Below are 19,828 nucleotides of genomic sequence, written 5' to 3' on the forward strand. Positions count from 1 at the left end.
CCACAATCATCTCCTTTGTCTTGATGACGTTGAGTAAGACTTAATCTCTTTCCAGGTGAGGGCTTTGTGGTGGAATGTGTGGGCATCACTTCCTTTTAGGTGCTTGTAGAATTGAACAGCTCTTTTCTGGATTTTGATAACTAGCGGGTATAGTCCTAATTCTGCTGTGCATAAATGTTAATGTTGTTCGGTTGTCTTCTTGACATTTTTAGTTCTGATAGGGACACTGAAAGGTCAAATATACTGTTTTTCTCTTTCTACTGCCAAGTTTACACCTTCACTTTAGCTGTGAAACGTTTTGTCAAGAAATGTGTCTAAAAAGGATTGTATTTGTTGTTGCCCAATTGCTTCCTCTAGTCTTGTTGATCCATCAGTCTGGCTTTCTACTGCAGCTCTCAGCTCTGTCATTGTGTCTGGCAATACAATTATCTCTTTCTCTCACTTTCACATAATAAAGATTGTCAATTACCGGTATGTCAATTTTTTGGTGTCTGTTCATGCCTGCATTCATATCCCAGAGTGTGCATATTCTTCACCAGACCTTCTCTGTGTGCTGTCTGTGTTTCTGACAGATAATAAGGACTATGATGCGTACCTGTCCTACACTAAAGTAGACCCAGACCAGTGGAGTCAGGAGACTAAGGAGGAGGAGCGCTTTGCCCTGGAGATCCTCCCTGACGTCTTGGAGAAACACTACGGATACAAACTCTTCATCCCAGACAGAGACCTCATCCCCACAGGAAGTAAGTGGTGTAAGTGATGGCTGTGTGATGGGGAGGGGAGGGTGGAGGGATGGGGTGGGGTGGGGAGGTTAGGGGAGGGAGGGTCTGGTGTGGGGAGAGAGAGTGGGTGGGGTGGGGGGAGGTGAGAGGAGGGTCTAGGGTGCGGAGGGGGCAGGAGGGGAGCGTGTGGGGAGGAGGTAGGGAGGGTGGGGTGGAGTGTAGGGTGGGGTAGAGGAGTAGGGGGTGTGGGGGTGATGAGGGTGGAGGGTAAGGGGGGGTAGGGGATTCTGTGTGTGGTTACTTTATATTATGTTTACTAATTGTGTTGTGGCTTGTACAGTTATTGTGGTTATTGTGATTGTTCTTTACTCGGTCATCAGTCCTGTGGGGTTTGTTTCATATTCAGCTGTTGTGCATGTTGGGGATATTATTGTACTTTCACTGTAGCTGTTTGTCATTGTCACTCTTGTCTTGTGTATGTACACTGAGTGTACAAAACATTAAGAACACCTTCCTAATATTGAGTTGCACCCCCTTTTGCCCTCAGAACAGCCTCAATTCGTCTGGGCATGGGAATCTACAAGGGGTCGAAAGTGTTCCACAGGGATGCTGGCACATGTTGACTCCAATGCTTTCCACAGTTGTGCCAAGTTGGCTGGATGTCCTTTGGGTGGTGGACCATTCTTGCTACACACTGGAAACTGTTGAGCATGAAAAACCCAGCAGCGTTGCAGTTCTTGACACAAACCGGTGCACCTGACACCTACTACCATACCCCATTCAAAGGAACTTAAATATTTTGTCTTGCCCATTCACCAGCAGCGTCCTCTCTAGTTCCCATTCAACCCATTCATGCATTCATGAATATCTTTTGTATGAATATATTCTCATGCATGTGTAGATCTGTCTAGTAGTCCGTCTATGCACACGGTGCAGGTTGTTCAGTATCTATTACCACAGCTCTATGTCTAGCTGGGTCAGGATGTTAGGTATCTATTACCACAACTCTACGTCTAGCTGGGTCAGGATGTTAGGTATCTATTACCACAGCTCTATGTCTAGCTGGGTCAGGATGTTCAGTATCTATTACCACAGCTCTACGTCTAGCTGGGTCAGGATGTTAGGTATCTATTACCACAGCTCTACGTCTAGCTGGGTCAGGATGTTCAGTATCTATTACCACGGCTCTATGTCTAGCTGGGTCAGGATGTTCAGTATCTATTACCACAGCTCTACGTCTAGCTGGGTCAGGATGTTCAGTATCTATTACCACAGCTCTATGTCTAGCTGGGTCAGGATGTTCAGTATCTATTACCACAGCTCTACGTCTAGCTGGGTCAGGATGTTCAGTATCTATTACCACAGCTCTACATCTAGCTGGGTCAGGATGTTCAGTATCTATTACCACGGCTCTATGTCTAGCTGGGTCAGGATGTTTAGTATCTATTACCACAGCTCTACGTCTAGCTGGGTCAGGATGTTCAGTATCTATTACCACAGCTCTACGTCTAGCTGGGTCTGGATGTTCAGTATCTATTACCACGGCTCTACGTCTAGCTGGGTCTGGATGTTAGGTATCTATTACCACAGCTCTACGTCTAGCTGGGTCTGGATGTTCAGTATCTATTACCACGGCTCTACGTCTAGCTGGGTCAGGATGTTAGGTATCTATTACCACAGCTCTATGTCTAGCTGGGTCAGGATGTTCAGTATCTATTACCACGGCTCTACATCTAGCTGGGTCAGGATGTTAGGTATCTATTACCACAGCTCTACGTTTAGCTGGGTCAGGATGTTCAGTATCTATTACCACAGCTCTACGTCTAGCTGGGTCTGGATGTTAGGTATCTATTACCACAGCTCTACGTCTAGCTGGGTCAGAATGTTCAGTATCTATTACCACAGCTCTACATCTAGCTGGGTCAGGATGTTCAGTATCTATTACCACGGCTCTATGTCTAGCTGGGTCAGGATGTTCAGTATCTATTACCACAGCTCTACGTCTAGCTGGGTCTGGATGTTCAGTATCTATTACCACAGCTCTACGTCTAGCTGGGTCAGGATGTTCAGTATCTATTACCACAGCTCTACGTCTAGCTGGGTCAGGATGTTCAGTATCTATTACCACAGCTCTACGTCTAGCTGGGTCAGGATGTTCATTATCTATTACCACGGCTCTACGTCTAGCTGGGTCAGGATGTTCAGTATCTATTACCACAGCTCTACGTCTAGCTGGGTCTGGATGTTCAGTATCTATTACCACAGCTCTACGTCTAGCTGGGTCAGGATGTTCAGTATCTATTACCACAGCTCTACGTCTAGCTGGGTCAGGATGTTCAGTATCTATTACCACAGCTCTACGTCTAGCTGGGTCAGGATGTTCATTATCTATTACCACGGCTCTACGTCTAGCTGGGTCAGGATGTTCAGTATCTATTACCACGGCTCTACGTCTAGCTGGGTCAGGATGTTCAGTATCTATTACCACAGCTCTACGTCTAGCTGGGTCAGGATGTTCAGTATCTATTACCACGGCTCTACGTCTAGCTGGGTCTGGATGTTCAGTATCTATTACTACATCTAGCTGGGTTTCATGTGGAATAGAGCGAAAGAGTGAACACATCCAGTGAGACTACTGCTCAGGCTGTATGGTAGGCAGCTTCAGACAGAATGGGACATCATAGAGGCTCTTACTGTAGTTACTGTACTGCTGGATGAGAGATAGACAGCTGAACGGAGAAGCTAGTCCCTAGTCAGAGTTATACAGCAAGTTGCTAAACAACTGTTCCAGTTTTTGTGTGTGTGTTAGAGAAAGAGAGAGCAAAATAATAAATTATAGTGTAACACATATGCCAGTGTTACACAAGTCCTCTTTGCTGTTTGTGTGCTCTGTGTGTTCTCCTGTGATCTGAGTCTCAATGTTGACATGTTTATGTTTAGGTCTGGCCAATGAGCTTTACCAGGATGACACAAGACTTCTTAGAGGTACACGTCCTCAGTCTCTTCCTCTTATGTCAGCAACTGTGATGCACTTCCTCTCTGGACAGGTAGAGAAGCTTAAGGCGGCCATTTTGTAAGAGTTTACACAGCAGGAGCATAGCTTTTAAGTCAGAACACACACACTCTAGCACACAAACATAGGCACACACACACAAGCACGTACACAAACACACATGCCATTGCACACAGACACACACAGATCCAAAAACCTCAGAGAGAGAGAGAGAGATGAGAAAGTGATGTAGGTACAGAGAGTTGACTAAGAACAGTTGTAGTCCACAGGAGGTTGGTGGCACCTTAATTGGGGAGAACTGGCTCGTGGTAATGACTGGAGCGGAATCAGTGGAATGATATCAACTACATCAAACATGGTTTCCAGGTGTTTGATGCCATTCCATTTGCGGCGTTCCGGCCATTATTATGAGCCATCCTCCCCTCAGCAGCCTCCTGTGATGCAGTTACTGTTTAAACACTAAACTGTTGTCTGACTGCTGTCTCTGTTTGGGGTTGTATGTCTTGTAGTTGTCCATCCATTGTCTCTGTGTATTGTGAGTGGTGTGCTAGATGTGTCTTGTCCACATCATGTTCCAACAAATATGTTACTGTATACAAAACATGTTATAGAAAATATCTTACTGTATACAAAACATGTTATAGAAAATATGTTTCTGTATACAAAACATGTTATAGAAAATATGTTACTGTATAAAAAACATGTTATAGAAAAGATGTTACTGTATACAAAACATGTTATAGAAAATAGGTTACTGTATACAAAACATGTTATAGAAAATAGGTTACTGTATACAAAACATGTTATAGAAAATAGGTTACTGTATACAAAACATGTTATAGAAAATAGGTTACTGTATACAAAACATGTTATAGAAAATAGGTTACTGTATACCAAACATGTTATAGAAAATAGGTTACTGTATACAAAACATGTTATAGAAAATATGTTACTGTATACAAAACATGTTATAGAAAATAGGTTACTGTATACAAAACATGTTATAGAAAATATGTTACTGTATACAAAACATGTTATAGAAAATATGTTACTGTATACAAAACATGTTATAGAAAATAGGTTAGTGTATAGAATAATCTAAGCTGTTTTGAGTTTTCCCTTTCAAGGAGATTGATTGTATGCTGAGTACTTTGGATTCTCTCTCTCCCTATCTATCCAGCATACATTGAGGATGTGGCGCGCTGTGTGGACCAATCCAAGCGCCTCATCATCGTCATGACGCCCAACTACGTGGTGCGGCGGGGGTGGAGCATCTTTGAGCTGGAGACACGCCTCCGCAACATGCTGGTCACCGGGGAGATCAAGGTGATTCTGATCGAGTGTGCCGAGCTGCGTGGCATCATGAACTACCAAGAGGTGGAGGCCCTCAAACACACCATCAAGACCCTCACCGTCATCAAGTGGCGTGGCCCCAAGAGCAACATGCTCAGCTCCAAGTTCTGGAAGCAGCTGCAGTATGAGATGCCCTTCCGCCGCACTGAACCCATGCTGAGCCACGAGCCGGCGCTGGACGTCAGCGAGCAGGGCCCCTTCGGCGAGCTCCAGACCGTCTCCACCATCTCCATGGCAGCCGCCACATCCACCGCCATGGCCACGGCGCACCCAGAGCTCCGCTCGTCCTTCCACAACTCGTACCACACGACCATGCGGCAGAAACACTACTACCGCAGCTACGAGTACGACCTGCCGCCGGGGGGCACGCTACAGCCGTTGTCGTCACTAGGCAACCAGCACACCTACTGCAACATCCCGCTGACGATGCTGAACGGACAGAGGCCGCCGGCGGGGAAGAGCCGCGAGCACAGCGTGGAGGAGGACCACACTAACCACGCCATGCTGCCGCTGTTGCCCAGGGAGACCAGCATCTCCAGCGTCATCTGGTGACCGGGGCGGGGAAGGCTAGAACCATACGACACTAGCAGAGAAACATGGCACTGTTTGGTCTGGTTTGATTTGGTCTGGTCTGGTTTGGCTTGGATCGCTTTGGATCGGTTTGGTGTCACGCTTCTATGAGCCAGTTCTGATTGACTACTTTAAATATATCTGAGAGATTGTGATGAGTTTGGTTTGGAATGGACCCCTGTGAACAGGCAAGACAAAGTCGGGGCAGGTTTGGTTTGGAACGTGGTCCTTATGTATGCAGAGGAGAAGTTCTTAACTGACAACAACAAACTGTTTGATCAAAAGACATCAGAGTTTGATCAACATGAACTGTGAATAAAAAATAAAAGAACCCACACACTTTGGCACTTGTGCACTCGCACACACACACACACACACTAAAGGAAAACAGGGTCTTGTACATATATTTTCAATTTATTTGTAGCATAAGTGTCTTCCTGTTTGTGTTTTTATGTTTGTTTTTTTATTCAATCATGTTTGTTGCCTTCTCTACTTTGCTTTAACTTGTCACACAGATTTATATATTTCTATTTTTTCTGGTTTTTATTTATTTTCCTTTTTTATTTCGATATGCTTACGAAGAAAGCGAGTATGTCATGTATCTGCGCTGTTGTGTTTTTTATCTTGACTTTATGTAGTTTAAGAGATCCTTTTTTTTAAACACTTTTGGGGAATTGGCTGGACATTGTAACGTTTTTCTCCAAGGAGCAGCATCTTCTTTTTTGTTGACCTGTATAAGGTTGTATATCTAGTTTTAAAAACACTCTTTAAAAAATCATAGAATATGCAAAAAGAAGGATGAGCTACTGGTGATGTTGATGGAACTTCCTGTGGACCAGAGGAAGGGGAGGAGTTAGGGAGTGGTCCTAGTCCTCTCCAGTCAGTCAGTCTGTCAGTCAGTTAGAGCTCTCTCTAAAGCTTCATATTTTCTATAAAAACAAACAGCCTTGCTGTTTTAGCGTGATACTGAAATGCCTCACCTTAAAAATAAATCTGTAGATTATTTTAAAAATAAGTATATTTTTATAACAAAAAGAGTTTGCTTGGAAAGTCATACTTATTTACATTGCATCTGACATGAAGGGGGAGGGAGAGGTGTGTGTGTGTGTGTGTTAGGTGGTTTTGTACACTACTTTGCTATGTGGTCCCTGGTTTGTTAAAGGCCCAGTGCAGTCAAAAACGTGATTTTCCTGTGTTTTATATATATGTTTCTACACTATGAGGTTGGAATAATACTGTGAAATTGTGAAAATGATAAGGCCCTTTTAGTATGAGAGCTGTTTGAAAAGCTGTTTGTTCAGCCTGTTTTGGAGGGAGTTTTGGTCTTCCATGGTGACACCATACGGTAAATTAGACCAATAAACCTCTCTGCCAATAACAGCACATTTTCAATTTTCCCCTTACCACTCAAAGCACTTTCAGACAGTCCTAGCAAAATTCTTGCATGTGAATTTGATATTTTCTAAGAAGCTATTTTTGACCATTTTAATTTAAAACAATCACAGTAAGGTACTTAATTGTTACCCAGAAATGATTTGATAGTGAGATAAAAACGGCTGCATTGGACCTTTAAGACAAGATTAATTTTGATTCAAAAAGTAAATGCATTTTCAATGTTTTGGTTGAGTTCTTGAAATATTTTCCCATACTGAGAATTCTTTGTTTTTAATCCATGTTTATCCAGATCATGTTTAACGAAAGAAAAACTGTGTTTGTGCTTTGAAATACTTTTTTAATTATATTTGAAGGTGTTATTTCTGAGTATGCATAGCAAATAGATACATATTCTATATATGATATAGATATTTATATAAATATATATATATATATATATAAACACGATATTCACTTGGAAGGAAATGTCTATCTTTATAGAAACACAATCATTCTTATCAGTTGCCCTTACTTTCTCACTGCACATTAAAAATGTTGATCTCCTCTTGATTCATTTATGTTCTGTTCATTTTACACAGTCTTCCATGGTCCAAAAGCCAGAAGTGTTTTAGCTCTCCAGGACCAGAATTGAATAGTTCCGCTCTGTAAGTAGTACCTACCGTAGGCAGGCTATATGAAAAGATGATGATTAAACAGTCAAACACTGCCACCTGTTGGTTAATGTTAAATTAGCAATGGCGCAATGAGACAATAATAGGATCCCCACACACGTGCACACATAATCACACGCAGTAACGTGGCCAGTGAGTGGCAGGCTGGCATGAATACACACACATCATGTAATCTCTCTCTCTCGCACACACACACACACACACACACACACACACACACACACACACACACACACATCATGTAATCTCTCTCTCTCTCGCACACACACACACACACACACACACCATGGTGGCAGGCATCAGTGATATACCTTGTGTGTGGGGTTGTGTTGTCTGCCAACCTTTTGCCTGACAGCTGGCCTTTTATTACTAGACACACGATTAATAGACTCTTTATTATCTTGATCAATTAGGGGCTTAATTAGAAAGAAAATGGGCCCCGTCAATAGGATGGAGGAACGATCGACAGACCTTTAGTGTGTAGAGAGGAGTGGGGAAAGGGGTGAGGTTATATATCGGGACTATCAGGGGACAAAGTGGAGCTACCATCATGCTTACACCTATCCAATTATTTCAGGTCTACACCAGAGTAAAGGGGTAAGGTCTGATGGGGGATGGGGGCTTGGGGTCCACCCACAGGTTCTGGAATCCCTCATCGTCACGGTAACAGCTCACACTCCTTTTGCCGCCGGCTCCTCCCCACGCACAGTCGCACACACACACACACACACACACACTCATCCCCAGTCCTTGGTTGCGATGCGTGGTTGCACACGGGTGCGCTGTTCTGATCGCTCAGAGCGCCTGACCGTCTTGTGTCTCTGCGCTCCATTGCTTCCCTGCTCCTCATCTGTCACACCCACACACGTACACACACACACAGTCCTACAGTACAACAACAGGGTAGGAAGATTGTTTTCTCTAGAAACCGGATTGAATCGAGCCCTAAAACTCTACAAGTTTTGTGTCTTTGAGGTGTTGTGCAGCTCTCCCCACCCCGATTCCCTATCCTCCTGCAGATCTTGGCCAGAGTAGCATTCCCATTTGTTCCCCGGAATATCCTGCCCATTGATGATGGGATTTGGAGAGAGAAGCGAAACACTCCCGGAGGCAATCCAACTCTGCAGGTCATTTCCTCAAGATTTTATTATGCGCACCTGTGACTGCCCTGAAGCTGGGTTGTGTGTGTGTGTGTGTGTGTGTTTGTGTGTGCGTGCGCATGCGTGAGACACTATCAGTGTGATATGTGTTTAAACCGTGCCATCTTGTGGCCATAACAGTCCATTGCTGTCTCTCTTACCAGCCTCGTGATAATCCTACAGTGGATACAGTAACCCTCAGAGCTGAGTGCTAGCATGATAAATTAACTCACTGTATCTCAATAGCACGGCAACAATCACCTATTGCCTCAGACAGAGACACAGGAAAAATCTATTGAGTCTGGAAACCAGAGTATGAGCTGAATATCAATATGGGGAGATGTGAATCCAGGACAATAGTGAGTGGCAGAGGACTTATAAAACCAAGCCCTGAGCTATACTGGGATTTCTACCAATCAGTATTGACGAAGGCCATTCTTCACTGCCGTGTACAAACTAGCTTCCTAGGGCTCAGATCACACACTCTGATGAAAAGAGAACGTTCCAACCTGAACAGAGAAGGACAACTGTAGAAAAAAAGGGAATGTCAGCTCCATGTTTGCTGCTCCCAATTCAGACCAGTGTTGAATGAAAGATCACATGTGGGAGCAGCGAACTGTGAACAGACATCAAACTTTATTCAGAACCCATAATCTACCAGTTACTAAAAAGGAACATTGGGTTTTCTGATCTGTCTGGGTAGATGTTGCCCTTAGGCACAGATCTAGGAAGATTTTATCCCTAACCTTAATCATTAGGGGGTAAAACTCCACTCCAGCCTTAGATCAGTGTCCAGGGGCAACATCATCCTACACCTTTCTGATCACCATAGAGACAGTCTGAGCACCACTCACCTGACACAAGCACGGCAAAGCAGTTCAGAGAATACTTTTATTATATCAAAATAGTTTTATGTAAAAAGAAATAAGTTACTGAGACTGATCATCAGCCCACCCCCAACACCCCCCTTCACCCCCACTGTTCTTAACCAACCACAGTGTCCAAAACATCTTTAACAAAACACACACATTTCTTTCTTTGTCTGTCCTTCTGTTCAACGGTCCATTCAGATCTAACGGTTGGTTAACAGTTAGTTAGTTCTACTAGATGTGTTCGTCTGTCCGTTAGATAGAAAGGTCCAGTCCAGAACTAACCCCACAGGTGTTGATCTGAGAGGATTTGATAGATGTAATATAGCAAAAAAAAATCATTTATAGCCTACCGGAGGGTAAGGTGGAGCTATCATATTGTTCCTTTATAGCCAACCGGAGGGCAAGGTGGAGCTATCATATTGTTCCTTTACAGCCTACCGGAGGGCAAGGTGGAGCTATCATATTGTTCCTTTACAGCCTACCGGAGGGCAAGGTGGAGCTATCATATTGTTCCTTTATAGCCTACCGGAGGGCAAGGTGGAGCTATCATATTGTTCCTTTATAGCCTACCGGATGGCAAGGTGGAGCTATCATATTGTTCCTTTATAGCCTACCGGAGGGCAAGGTGGAGCTATCATATTGTTCCTTTATAGCCTACCGGAGGGCAAGGTGGAGCTATCATATTGTTCCTTTATAGCCTACCGGAGGGCAAGGTGGAGCTATCATATTGTTCCTTTATAGCCTACCGGAGGGCAAGGTGGAGCTATCATAATGTTCCTTTATAGCCTACCGGAGGGCAAGGTGGAGCTATCATATTGTTCCTTTATAGCCTACCGGAGGGCAAGGTGGAGCTATCATATTGTTCCTTTACAGCCTCACGGAGGGCAAGGTGGAGCTATCATATTGTTCCTTTACAGCCTACCGGAGGGCAAGGTGGAGCTATCATATTGTTCCTTTACAGCCTACCGGAGGGCAAGGTGGAGCTATCATATTGTTCCTTTACAGCCTACCGGAGGGCAAGGTGGAGCTATCATATTGTTCCTTTATAGCCTACCGGAGGGCAAGGTGGAGCTATCATATTGTTCCTTTACAGCCTACCGGAGGGCAAGGTGGAGCTATCATATTGTTCCTTTACAGCCTACCGGAGGGCAAGGTGGAGCTATCATATTGTTCCTTTATAGCCTACCGGAGGGCAAGGTGGAGCTATCATATTGTTCCTTTATAGCCTACCGGAGGGCAAGGTGGAGCTATCATATTGTTCCTTTATAGCCTACCGGAGGGCAAGGTGGAGCTATCATATTGTTCCTTTACAGCCTACCGGAGGGCAAGGTGGAGCTATCATATTGTTCCTTTATAGCCTACCGGAGGGCTTAGTTTTTTGCTTATTATTATCCAATAGGAGCTAGGGGCTAGGGGAAATGGGGGGAAGGGTCTAGGGCAAGGTGAAGTTTCTAGTGGGTAGGAGATAGGTGAAATTGCCTAGGGAGTAAGGAGAAGTGCCTAGGATTTGGGGGCTATATCTAGGGGTTGTTTCTGGACAGGACCATAGAAAGCCTCTACTTCCCATAGAACATCTCCAGCAGGACCTCCTCCATGTTGACGGCTCCAATGATGGGCTTGAAGAAGAGCTGTGCCACCACCGGGGGGCTGATGGCCATCAGCATGGCCAGGGCGATGAGCAGTTTGGCGAAGCGCGTGGTGTCGTCCCGGTGGATCAGCTTCACATGCTCGTTGAGCGCCTGGTGGGCCTCGCGCCGCAGTGACTGGATGTAGTTGACGTAGCACAGACCTGGGAGATCTGGGGAGAGGTGGAGAGGAGATAGTAGGGGAGGAGAATCATTAAATTTACATTTTAGTCATTTAGCAGACGCTCTTATCCAGAGCGACTTACATTTAGTGCATACATTATTTTATTTTTAAAAATATCATACTGGCTCCCTGTGGGAATCAAACCCACAACCCTGGCATTGCAAATGCCATGCTCTACCAACTGAGCTACATCCCTGCCGGCCATTCCCTCCCCTACCTGGACGACACTGGGCCAATTGTTCGCCGCCCCATGGGTCTCACGGTCACGGCCGGCTACGACAGAGCCTGGATACGAACCAGGATCTCAAGTGGCACAGCTAGCACTGCGATGCAGTGCCTTAGACCACTGCGCCACTCATCATATAGAAACTTTTGACAATTACATAAGCTGTTTGGGTTGAAGTTCAGGGAACCCGGGTCACCATGGTAACCAGGTGTCTCATCTGTTGAAAAATGAGAACGTCTTGATTACAGACTATCTCCCAAATCATTCACAAATATTTCACAACGCCCTCTGGCAAGGTTTCTGAAGTCTCCAGATATTGAAGGATGCAAATCTCTTCAACCCTAAAACAATACCATAAACTGCTACCTCCTTCCTTAGAAGTAGATTCAGGGAATGAATAGGCTAATAAGGGTGATTGTACACTGAGTGTACAAAACATTAAAAACACCTGCTCTTTCCATGACATAGACTGACCAGGTGAATGCAGGTGAAAACGATCATCCCTTATTGATGTCACTTGTTAAATCCACTTCAATCAGTGTAGATGAAGGGGAGGAGACAGGTTAAAGAAGGATTTTTAAGCCCTGAGACAATTGAGACATGGATTGTGTATGTGTGCCATTCAGAGGGTGAATGGTTCAAGACAAAATATATAAGTGCCTTTGAACAGGGTATGGTAGTAGGGGCAAGGCACGCCGGTTTGAGTCTGTTAAGAACTGCAATGCTGCTGGGTTTTTCCAGCTCAACAGTTTCCCGTGTGTATCAAGAATGGTCCACCACCCTAAGAACATCCAGCCAACTTGACAAAACTGTGGGATGCATTGGAGTCAACATGGGCCAGCATCCCTGTGGAACGCTTTCGACACCTTGTAGAGTCCATGCCCCGATTAATTGAGGCTGTTCTGATGGCAAAAGGGGTTCCTAATGTTTTGTACACTCAGTGTATGTTTTGGTATAACTAGATTATAAATATATATATAGACCTTGAGTGCCTTTCATATTTAAAGTAGAAATGGTGCACAAATATATAATTTAAAAAGACTGTTATATTAAATGAAGTGCCCTTTAATATAGACCACATGGAAAATTAAATACATCTGTTTTTTAATATAATCAAGTGCCAAAATTCTGCATTTTGACGTCCCTTTGTGCATCCTCTGTGACATCCAGGAAGATTTTAACCCACTTAACCACAACATTTCTCCAAGTTTTCACCATCATTGTAAAGCCCTAGTTATTTTTGTTACTTTGACAAAGTCATTTCTGAAGATTATTTATACTATTTTTGGCCATTTTATTGTGTTTTGTCGTGGAAAACTAAGTGGATCAAACATAAAACTTCAACCCTGTTACCCATAGATACTGTAGACAGGCTAAACATGTTTTAACAAATAAATGTTGTTTTGTGAAGCTTGCATTCAATTGCCCCTCCCTGTTGCACACAACAAGCTTCCATTCCCCCTGTCACAAGAAGATATATGGCTGATTTAAGATGAACACTGTTATGGTCAACCCTGTTACTTCAATTGGCACTTCATTGGCACTTACTATCGTATTTTTTTTTGCCCTTGAGATGGAAAAACATGTATTTTATTCAGTTGAATATGTGCTCTTTATGGCAGTATGTAAAAATTAGGTGATTCGTTTTTTTTCACCAAGGTACTATACTCAAAAGGCAGCTATAGGCTTAATTGGTGGAACGACCAAATGTGTCATTATGCACGAAATTACCCACATATTAAATCAGCTTTGTTTGTTTTCTGTATAATATACAAATATGTAACTGCTTTCCAAACTTTTAGAACTAGAGACAGAGTAATGTATTAAATTGCAGATGGGGAATGTAGGCTAATTGGGCTATACCATTACATGCACTCCATCAAGGACACATTGAGACAATGATTAGTGAGTAAATAAGCTGCGTATTAAAGCACCCAGCCCACCTGAGTTGAAGAGCACGGCTCCTTTGAGGTAGGCATATTCCTTGGTACTGATGTCCAAACCCCAACACTTTTTCAGGAACGCTTTGATGCCCTGGATATCCGCGAGAGAGACCCCCGGTGTTCCCGCGCTCTGCTCCCGCTCAACCTCTCTGTCCATTAAGCCGCCTTGGCTGACACAGCCACTGGTCAGGATCCGCTGCAACATGCTAGGTTCCGCTGTCTCCATGGTCTCGAAGTCCACCCGGTCCTGCGCGAGGCCCAGCACGAGCAGCGGCGCCCAGCCGTTCCGAACGAGCAGCAGCTGGTCATCCTCGGGCAGCTCGCGGAAACACTGCACGTTCTTTACAAATCGCAGAGTCTTCACGAGGACTGCCGATGCGGCTTTGCAGGTCACCTGCGGGGACCGGAGAGACCCCCGTCGCGGCGAGGAGCCGCAAGAGCAAGCCTGTTGCTGCCTGAGCTCAAGCCTCGAAGAAGAGGAAGAAGCAGATGAACATGAGGAGGAGAGGGAGGCACAGGAGGGGACCTTGACCGCTTGGTGCTGTTTGCGGTGTTGTGGTTGTGATGTTGGTTCCTCCGTGGTCGCGAGGCTGTCGTTCTTCAGTATGTTGTACAGGATGCTGTTGTTATTGTTTTGCCCCCCGTCGCCCCGACAGTGGCAGCCCTCCAGAGTGGTCATGGCCAGTGGCGCTCGCTACATCCGGTGCTGCTCTGTGTGTCTGTAGGACGATTTGAAGAGTTGGAGGTCAGAGATAGACAGAGGGGGAGGGGGGGGGGCTATTACCCCCGCGCGAACAGCAGCACATTTATACTAGCTCCCGGCTGGCAGGCTTTGAGGACTTGTTGTTTAGACTATTTACACTTCTGAGACGCCTCCCACTCACTCATGCTCACTCTCTCTCTCTCCTGCCTCTCTCTCCCTGTGACGCTCCAGTCCTCCCCAGCACATGCACTGAGAGGGAGCCAGCTGCTGCAAGATAAATAATAAGGTCATTCCAGTATGGAGCATAAAACAACATGTTAAGCAGCATCACCCATTCAATTAGTTTAAAATAGCCTATACAGGAAAAGGACATACTGTATCTCATGGTATACACATTATATCACACAAAGTGAAGGGGAGGAGGAGGCAGACAGACAGACTGACTGATTCTATACCCTTGAGGTTATCCAGTTCTGTTTGGATACAACGGTCTGTATATTTATCTCACTGTCCCTAAAGCTGCTCTATGTCTGTCTGTGTGGGCATGTGTGTGTCTGTGTGTGTGACAGAGATACTCTATTCTTAGGGTTTTGCCTTGACTCCCTCACAGCACCGTTAATCAGCTGTTAGCCGGTAGAAAATAGGCCAGAGACAGAGCTGAAGGCTTAATTATTGTAAGGAGAATTTATCTGATTTTCTATGTGAAAGGAACAGAGAGAGCAGCGCTGTGAAGGCCTGGCGCTAACCTTGACTCGGACACACTGTTATTGATTGGACCATGAAAACGGGAACGCTTGAATTATGGTGTCATGACTCAACGCTCCCTGCACATCTGTCACCGTGGGGGGGGTGACTAACCTGGAGGAAGGTGGAGGGGGAGGCAATATTCAGGAATAATGTTTTTCTCTCAGATTGTATCACGGGATGAGCGAGAGAGAGAGAGAGAGAGAGAGAGAGAGAGAGAGAGAGAGAGAGAGAGAGAGAGAGAGAGAGAGAGAGAGAGAGAGAGAGAGAGATAGGGGGCACCAAGTATAGGAAAGGTCAGATGAAAAAGTGTGAAGTGTACAGGCTAATTCTCTAGTTGCCTCTTGTGAGTGCATGAGCCTTGAGAGAGTGTTAGCACATTTGGTAGTCCAGGGGAGGGCCTGAACAAAGACCTCCACACTGCCTCTATAGTGTTTAGAAAAGGTGGTTTTGGGCTTGGAGAAATGACTGGCATTGAGTGGCTAGCCGTATTCATAAAGTTACAGGGGAGAGGGACCTCGTTCTACTTTGTGCTCCAAGGACAGCAGGACGAACCCAAGACAGGAGGAGAAACTTTCACAGCAGCTTCAGAACATTGTTCAGAGAGAGAATGGCTTTCTATTGATATACAGCAGTTAGAAAATATAGATTTGTTACATGTTTCTACCCAAGGTTGAGCTGGGATAAACAGCCAGAGCGAAGGCTGTCTCCTCCCCTCTCCTTTCCAACCCTTTCATCCCCTCTCCTCTCCAACCGTCTCCTCTGCTCTCCTTGCCTCTCAGGTAATAAAAATAATTCCTTCTCAAGGAGACATTACATTATTTCTTATTCTCTCTCATTCTGTCAGAGTCTTCTTTTCCTCTACTTGTTCATTTGTATATGTTAATGAGGATGGAAAGAGATTTTGCCTCAGAAGTCTGTTTCTTCAATGCCACAGGTAAGGGAAAAGTGTTTTCCACTCACTGCAAAGATAAATAGGCACTCACTTTTTACTTTACTGTTTTGAATGTTCATATGAGTAAGAGTGCAAAACAGAAAAGTGCTGGTTTGGAAGCTGTTAATGTCAGTTAACAGTTAAAGCCACTATGCCAGAGTGTCAGTAGACTTATAGCCTTAGATTTATAATCATGATCTCATACATTGGCTGGGCTATGGCTGGGCAGGGCTTAGCGGGAGGGGTTGGGAGGAGAGGCGGGGAAAGGGGGTGTGAGAGGAGAGGGAAGGAGAGGAGAGGGTGGGAGAGCAGAGGAGGGGTGAGAGGAGTGGAGGGCATTGGTAAGGAGAGAAAAGAAGAGGAGGATGGGAAGGAAGGAAGGAAAGGAGAGAGGAGATGGGAGAGGCAGTGATATCACTTTCTCAGGTCCAGTGTGTCCTCTCCTCTCCTGTCCTCTCCTGTCTGTGTGTGATGTGATGTGATCCAGACTGTCCCTCTGCCCAGTAAAACATGGGTCAGCATACCCCTGTACTGCCCACCCACAACTACTCCCTCTGTGTGTTTGTGTGTGTTTGTGTGTGTGTGTGTGTGTGTGTGTGTGTGTGTGTGTGTGTGTGTGTGTGTGTGTGTGTGTGTGTGTGTGTGTGTGTGTGTGTGTGTGTGTGTGTGTGTGTGTGTGTGTGTGTGTGTGTGTGTGTGTGTGTGTGTGTGTGTGTGTGTGTGTGTGTGAATGTGTGTCCCTGCACCACCTGGTAAAATATGAAGGTCACAGACACACCTTGGGTCACAGTGGCTAAATGTATTTATACATTGCCTCATTATACTTTAACAGAACAACCCACAAGCTCTCACAGTCTCACGTCAGAATTAGACATTCATTCATGTTTCACAAATGTCACATTTCGAAGTTGTTTCAAATGTCAAATTTCGAAGTTACTTCTCTATATCATTCCAAGGTTAAGTTTAAGCATTAGCTCCGAATTCTTATGGTTAGGCATTAACTCTGAATTTTTAAGGTATTAACTCCGAATGGTTAAGGTAAGGGTTAAGGTTTGGGATAGGCTTAAAACTATGAATATCAAAAACAACTTTATATCGCTGGATTCGAACATGCAACCTTTGGCTGCCCCCGCGTGGCGTTTCTTTCGTTTTTGACCTCTAAATTCTTCCTGGATAGTTTGATAGCTAACATTCTAACGTTAGCGCTGCTAGCTAGCTAACACTAACAGCGCTAGCTAGCAAACTTCCTCTGTGGATGCCACCATAAAGTTCCCAAGAACAGCAGACCGGTAAGTCAACTTTGCTTTCGAACTAAAGTTATCTTATATGCAATCATACTAATTAGCTAGATGTTTAGTTAAAAGGCCTGTTGATATCATTGGTTGTTTCTTTGTAGCTAGCTAGCTAAGCTATCACTAGCTAGCTACTGTAGGTGGTTAATGTGGTGTACAGTAGGCTACAGTATCGTTCCAACATTACTAAATGATAACAACGTAGCCTTGTCACTAGCTAGTAGTTGGTTGATGGGGTGGGGTAGAGTAGGCTACAATACAGCAACAGTAGCCTTCCATACTGTTCTGTTATTATTTGGGTCTGGAAATTGTTAAATGACCCAACATTATAGAGAGATGACACATTCATGCAGCGGTGGTGGTATCACATTGTCTTTATCCATACCATTGCTGCTGCTATGAATATGCCTTTTACTTGAGAACTCTGCCCTCTATGCCAGGTCTCCCTTGAAAAAATTATGTTATTGTTGACCTGGTAAAATAAGCTAAATGTTGTGTGTACTCTCACTAGATATAATTGTGTGGTTCAGTTGCAGATTTTCAAAAGGAAATAGACATATATATATATATATATTGTGATGTCACGAGAGGCTGTGTCCTGGAGGGACGTTACATCCCCCTGAGATGGCTGCAAACCCAGACAGCTATGGCTCCATCTGCTGGTATGGTCGGGAACTCCAACCCTCTATGGCCAATCTTCCCACGCAGCTGAAACCAATCAGGAGCTGATGAGCTGAAGGTTTGTTGAAGGGAAGAGACACGGTCTCCAACCTGGGCTCTCTGGAGGACAAGAGTGCTGCACGTCCACTTCCATGAGGAATATAAGGATTTGGAGATACTTACCTTTGGGAAATACTCACCTTTGGATATATGCACCTGTGGAAATACGTGTGGGACATTTGGAAGGACGTTTTGCTGGGTTGGCCACTAGCTGCAACGTGGAATACAGTAAGACTGGGGAAAAGTTATTTGAGCGAGGAGAGTTATGATTTTGGATGTGGAAGAGACATCCCTGAACTGTTAACCCTTAAAGAGCCACCAGAGAACAGAATTGTGTTATACTTTCGTTAGTTTCCCAAGACCTTTAATAAAATCCTTGTTTTGGTTGAACCTGGTCTCCTTGCACTACTTGAGCAATCCCGCTGAAAGCTGTGTAGCCTCTCGTGACATCACAGATGGTGGAGAATACAGGCACGCTCAAGCGTTAATAGTGCATGTCAGAGGAGGATACCGAAGGTTTGATCACCCAGTTTTCCAAGTTGGCCGTAGGCTCCCCGCCGACTGAAATGGAGGACATATTGAAAGCCCTTGTTGCTGGCCAGCAAGCCCAGATGCAAGCAAACGTGGCTCTCTTGGAGGAGCAAAAGAAAGCCAACCTTCTGAAGGCAGAGGAATTGCAGTTGCAGAGACAGAGGGTGGTCCAAAATACCCGCCCAATAAAGGCAAGTGACTTTATATCTAAGATGGGAGCTACCGATGACATTGAGGCATACCTGCATGCATTTGAGGCCACGGCCACTAGGGAAGCCTGGCCCAAGCAACAGTGGGTTGGTCTGTTAGCCCCCTTTCTAACCGGGGAATCGCTGAATGCTGTCCGGGACCTGGGCCCTGACCAGGTTACTGACTATGATGCCCTGAAGTCTGAGATCCTCAGCAGATATGGACTCACAAAGTTTGGGATGGCCCAGCGCTTTCACAGCTGGACCTTCCAACCAGACCAACCTCCTCGGGCGCAGATGCATGAACTTGTCCGACCGCAAGGAAATGGCTGGATCCGCAGAGGAATACAGCAGCGGCGGTGGTGGAGGCCGTTGTGGTGGATCGTTACTCACGCGCCCTGCCTTATGAGGCAAAACGGGTCATCAGTCAACAGGCCTTGACCACGGCTGATCTGACCGTGGAAGCTGTGGAAAAGTACCCGGCCACAGCGGAGATGCTGAATGCTTCCCGAAAAAGACCCCAGGAGTGCGGCCCCACCACAAATGGGAAGAACCCGTCCAAAGGACCCCAAGGTCTCGAACCCAGCCACGTCAGGACTTATCCCGGCTCCAGGGGGAGCCAGAAACCAGGCGGGTCCAAGAAGAGTACACCAGGAGGGGGAAACTCGACAGTGTTACCGGTGTGGGGAGATGGGACATATCTCCTGGCAGTGTTGGAAACCAGCCGATGAACCTATGCCCACTGCGGGAGTCCTCCAGCTCAGCACCCACACACCGTTTGCCTCGCTCTTGGGAGTCGTAGATGGCGGCCCAGATCGACCCCCACCTGCCCGGTAACTGTGAATCAGCATGATGTGGAGGCCTTACTGATTCTGGTAGCCGGGCCACCCTGGTGCGTAAGGATTTGGTGGGCCCAACGTGTCTGACCCCGGGGAAAGTCCTCCCAGTTTCCTGTGTCCATGGGGACACCAGAGAATACCCCATTACTGAACTTACAATGACC

At 45.4% G+C, this 19,828-nt stretch overlaps 2 protein-coding genes across 2 annotated transcripts in view; one reads left to right on the forward strand and one right to left on the reverse strand.

Moving 5' to 3' along the window:
- Positions 1–7,089, forward strand: part of LOC121536522 (interleukin-1 receptor accessory protein-like 1) — a 401,955-nt gene extending 394,866 nt beyond the window's left edge. The window contains exons 10-12 of the mRNA XM_041843855.2: positions 573–743; positions 3,663–3,707; positions 4,916–7,089. Coding sequence (XP_041699789.2) covers positions 573–743; positions 3,663–3,707; positions 4,916–5,640 — 941 coding nt within the window. The 3' untranslated portion in view covers positions 5,641–7,089. The remainder of the gene's footprint in view (positions 1–572; positions 744–3,662; positions 3,708–4,915) is intronic.
- Positions 7,090–10,614: 3,525 nt separating this feature from the next.
- LOC121536523 (nuclear receptor subfamily 0 group B member 1-like) lies at positions 10,615–14,529 on the reverse strand. Its single transcript, XM_041843856.2, has 2 exons — positions 13,714–14,529; positions 10,615–11,533 (listed from the first exon to the last, which is right to left on the reverse strand). The coding sequence occupies exons 1-2, from the start codon at positions 14,390–14,392 to the stop codon at positions 11,292–11,294; spliced, it is 921 nt and encodes a 306-aa protein (XP_041699790.1). The 5' UTR covers positions 14,393–14,529; the 3' UTR covers positions 10,615–11,291.
- Positions 14,530–19,828: the final 5,299 nt, after the last annotated feature.

This window comes from Coregonus clupeaformis, chromosome 23, assembly GCF_020615455.1.
Source record: "Coregonus clupeaformis isolate EN_2021a chromosome 23, ASM2061545v1, whole genome shotgun sequence".
NCBI lineage: Eukaryota > Metazoa > Chordata > Actinopteri > Salmoniformes > Salmonidae > Coregonus > Coregonus clupeaformis.

Bases quoted from the DNA above. Each gene is read 5' to 3' on its own strand.
- LOC121536523 (XM_041843856.2), bottom strand. From the start codon at position 14,392: ATGACCACTCTGGAGGGCTGCCACTGTCGGGGCGACGGGGGGCAAAAC. The intron at 11,534-13,713 runs GTGGGCTGGGTG...ACCTCTCCCCAG, and splicing joins AGCCGTGCTCTTCAACTCAG to ATCTCCCAGGTCTGTGCTAC.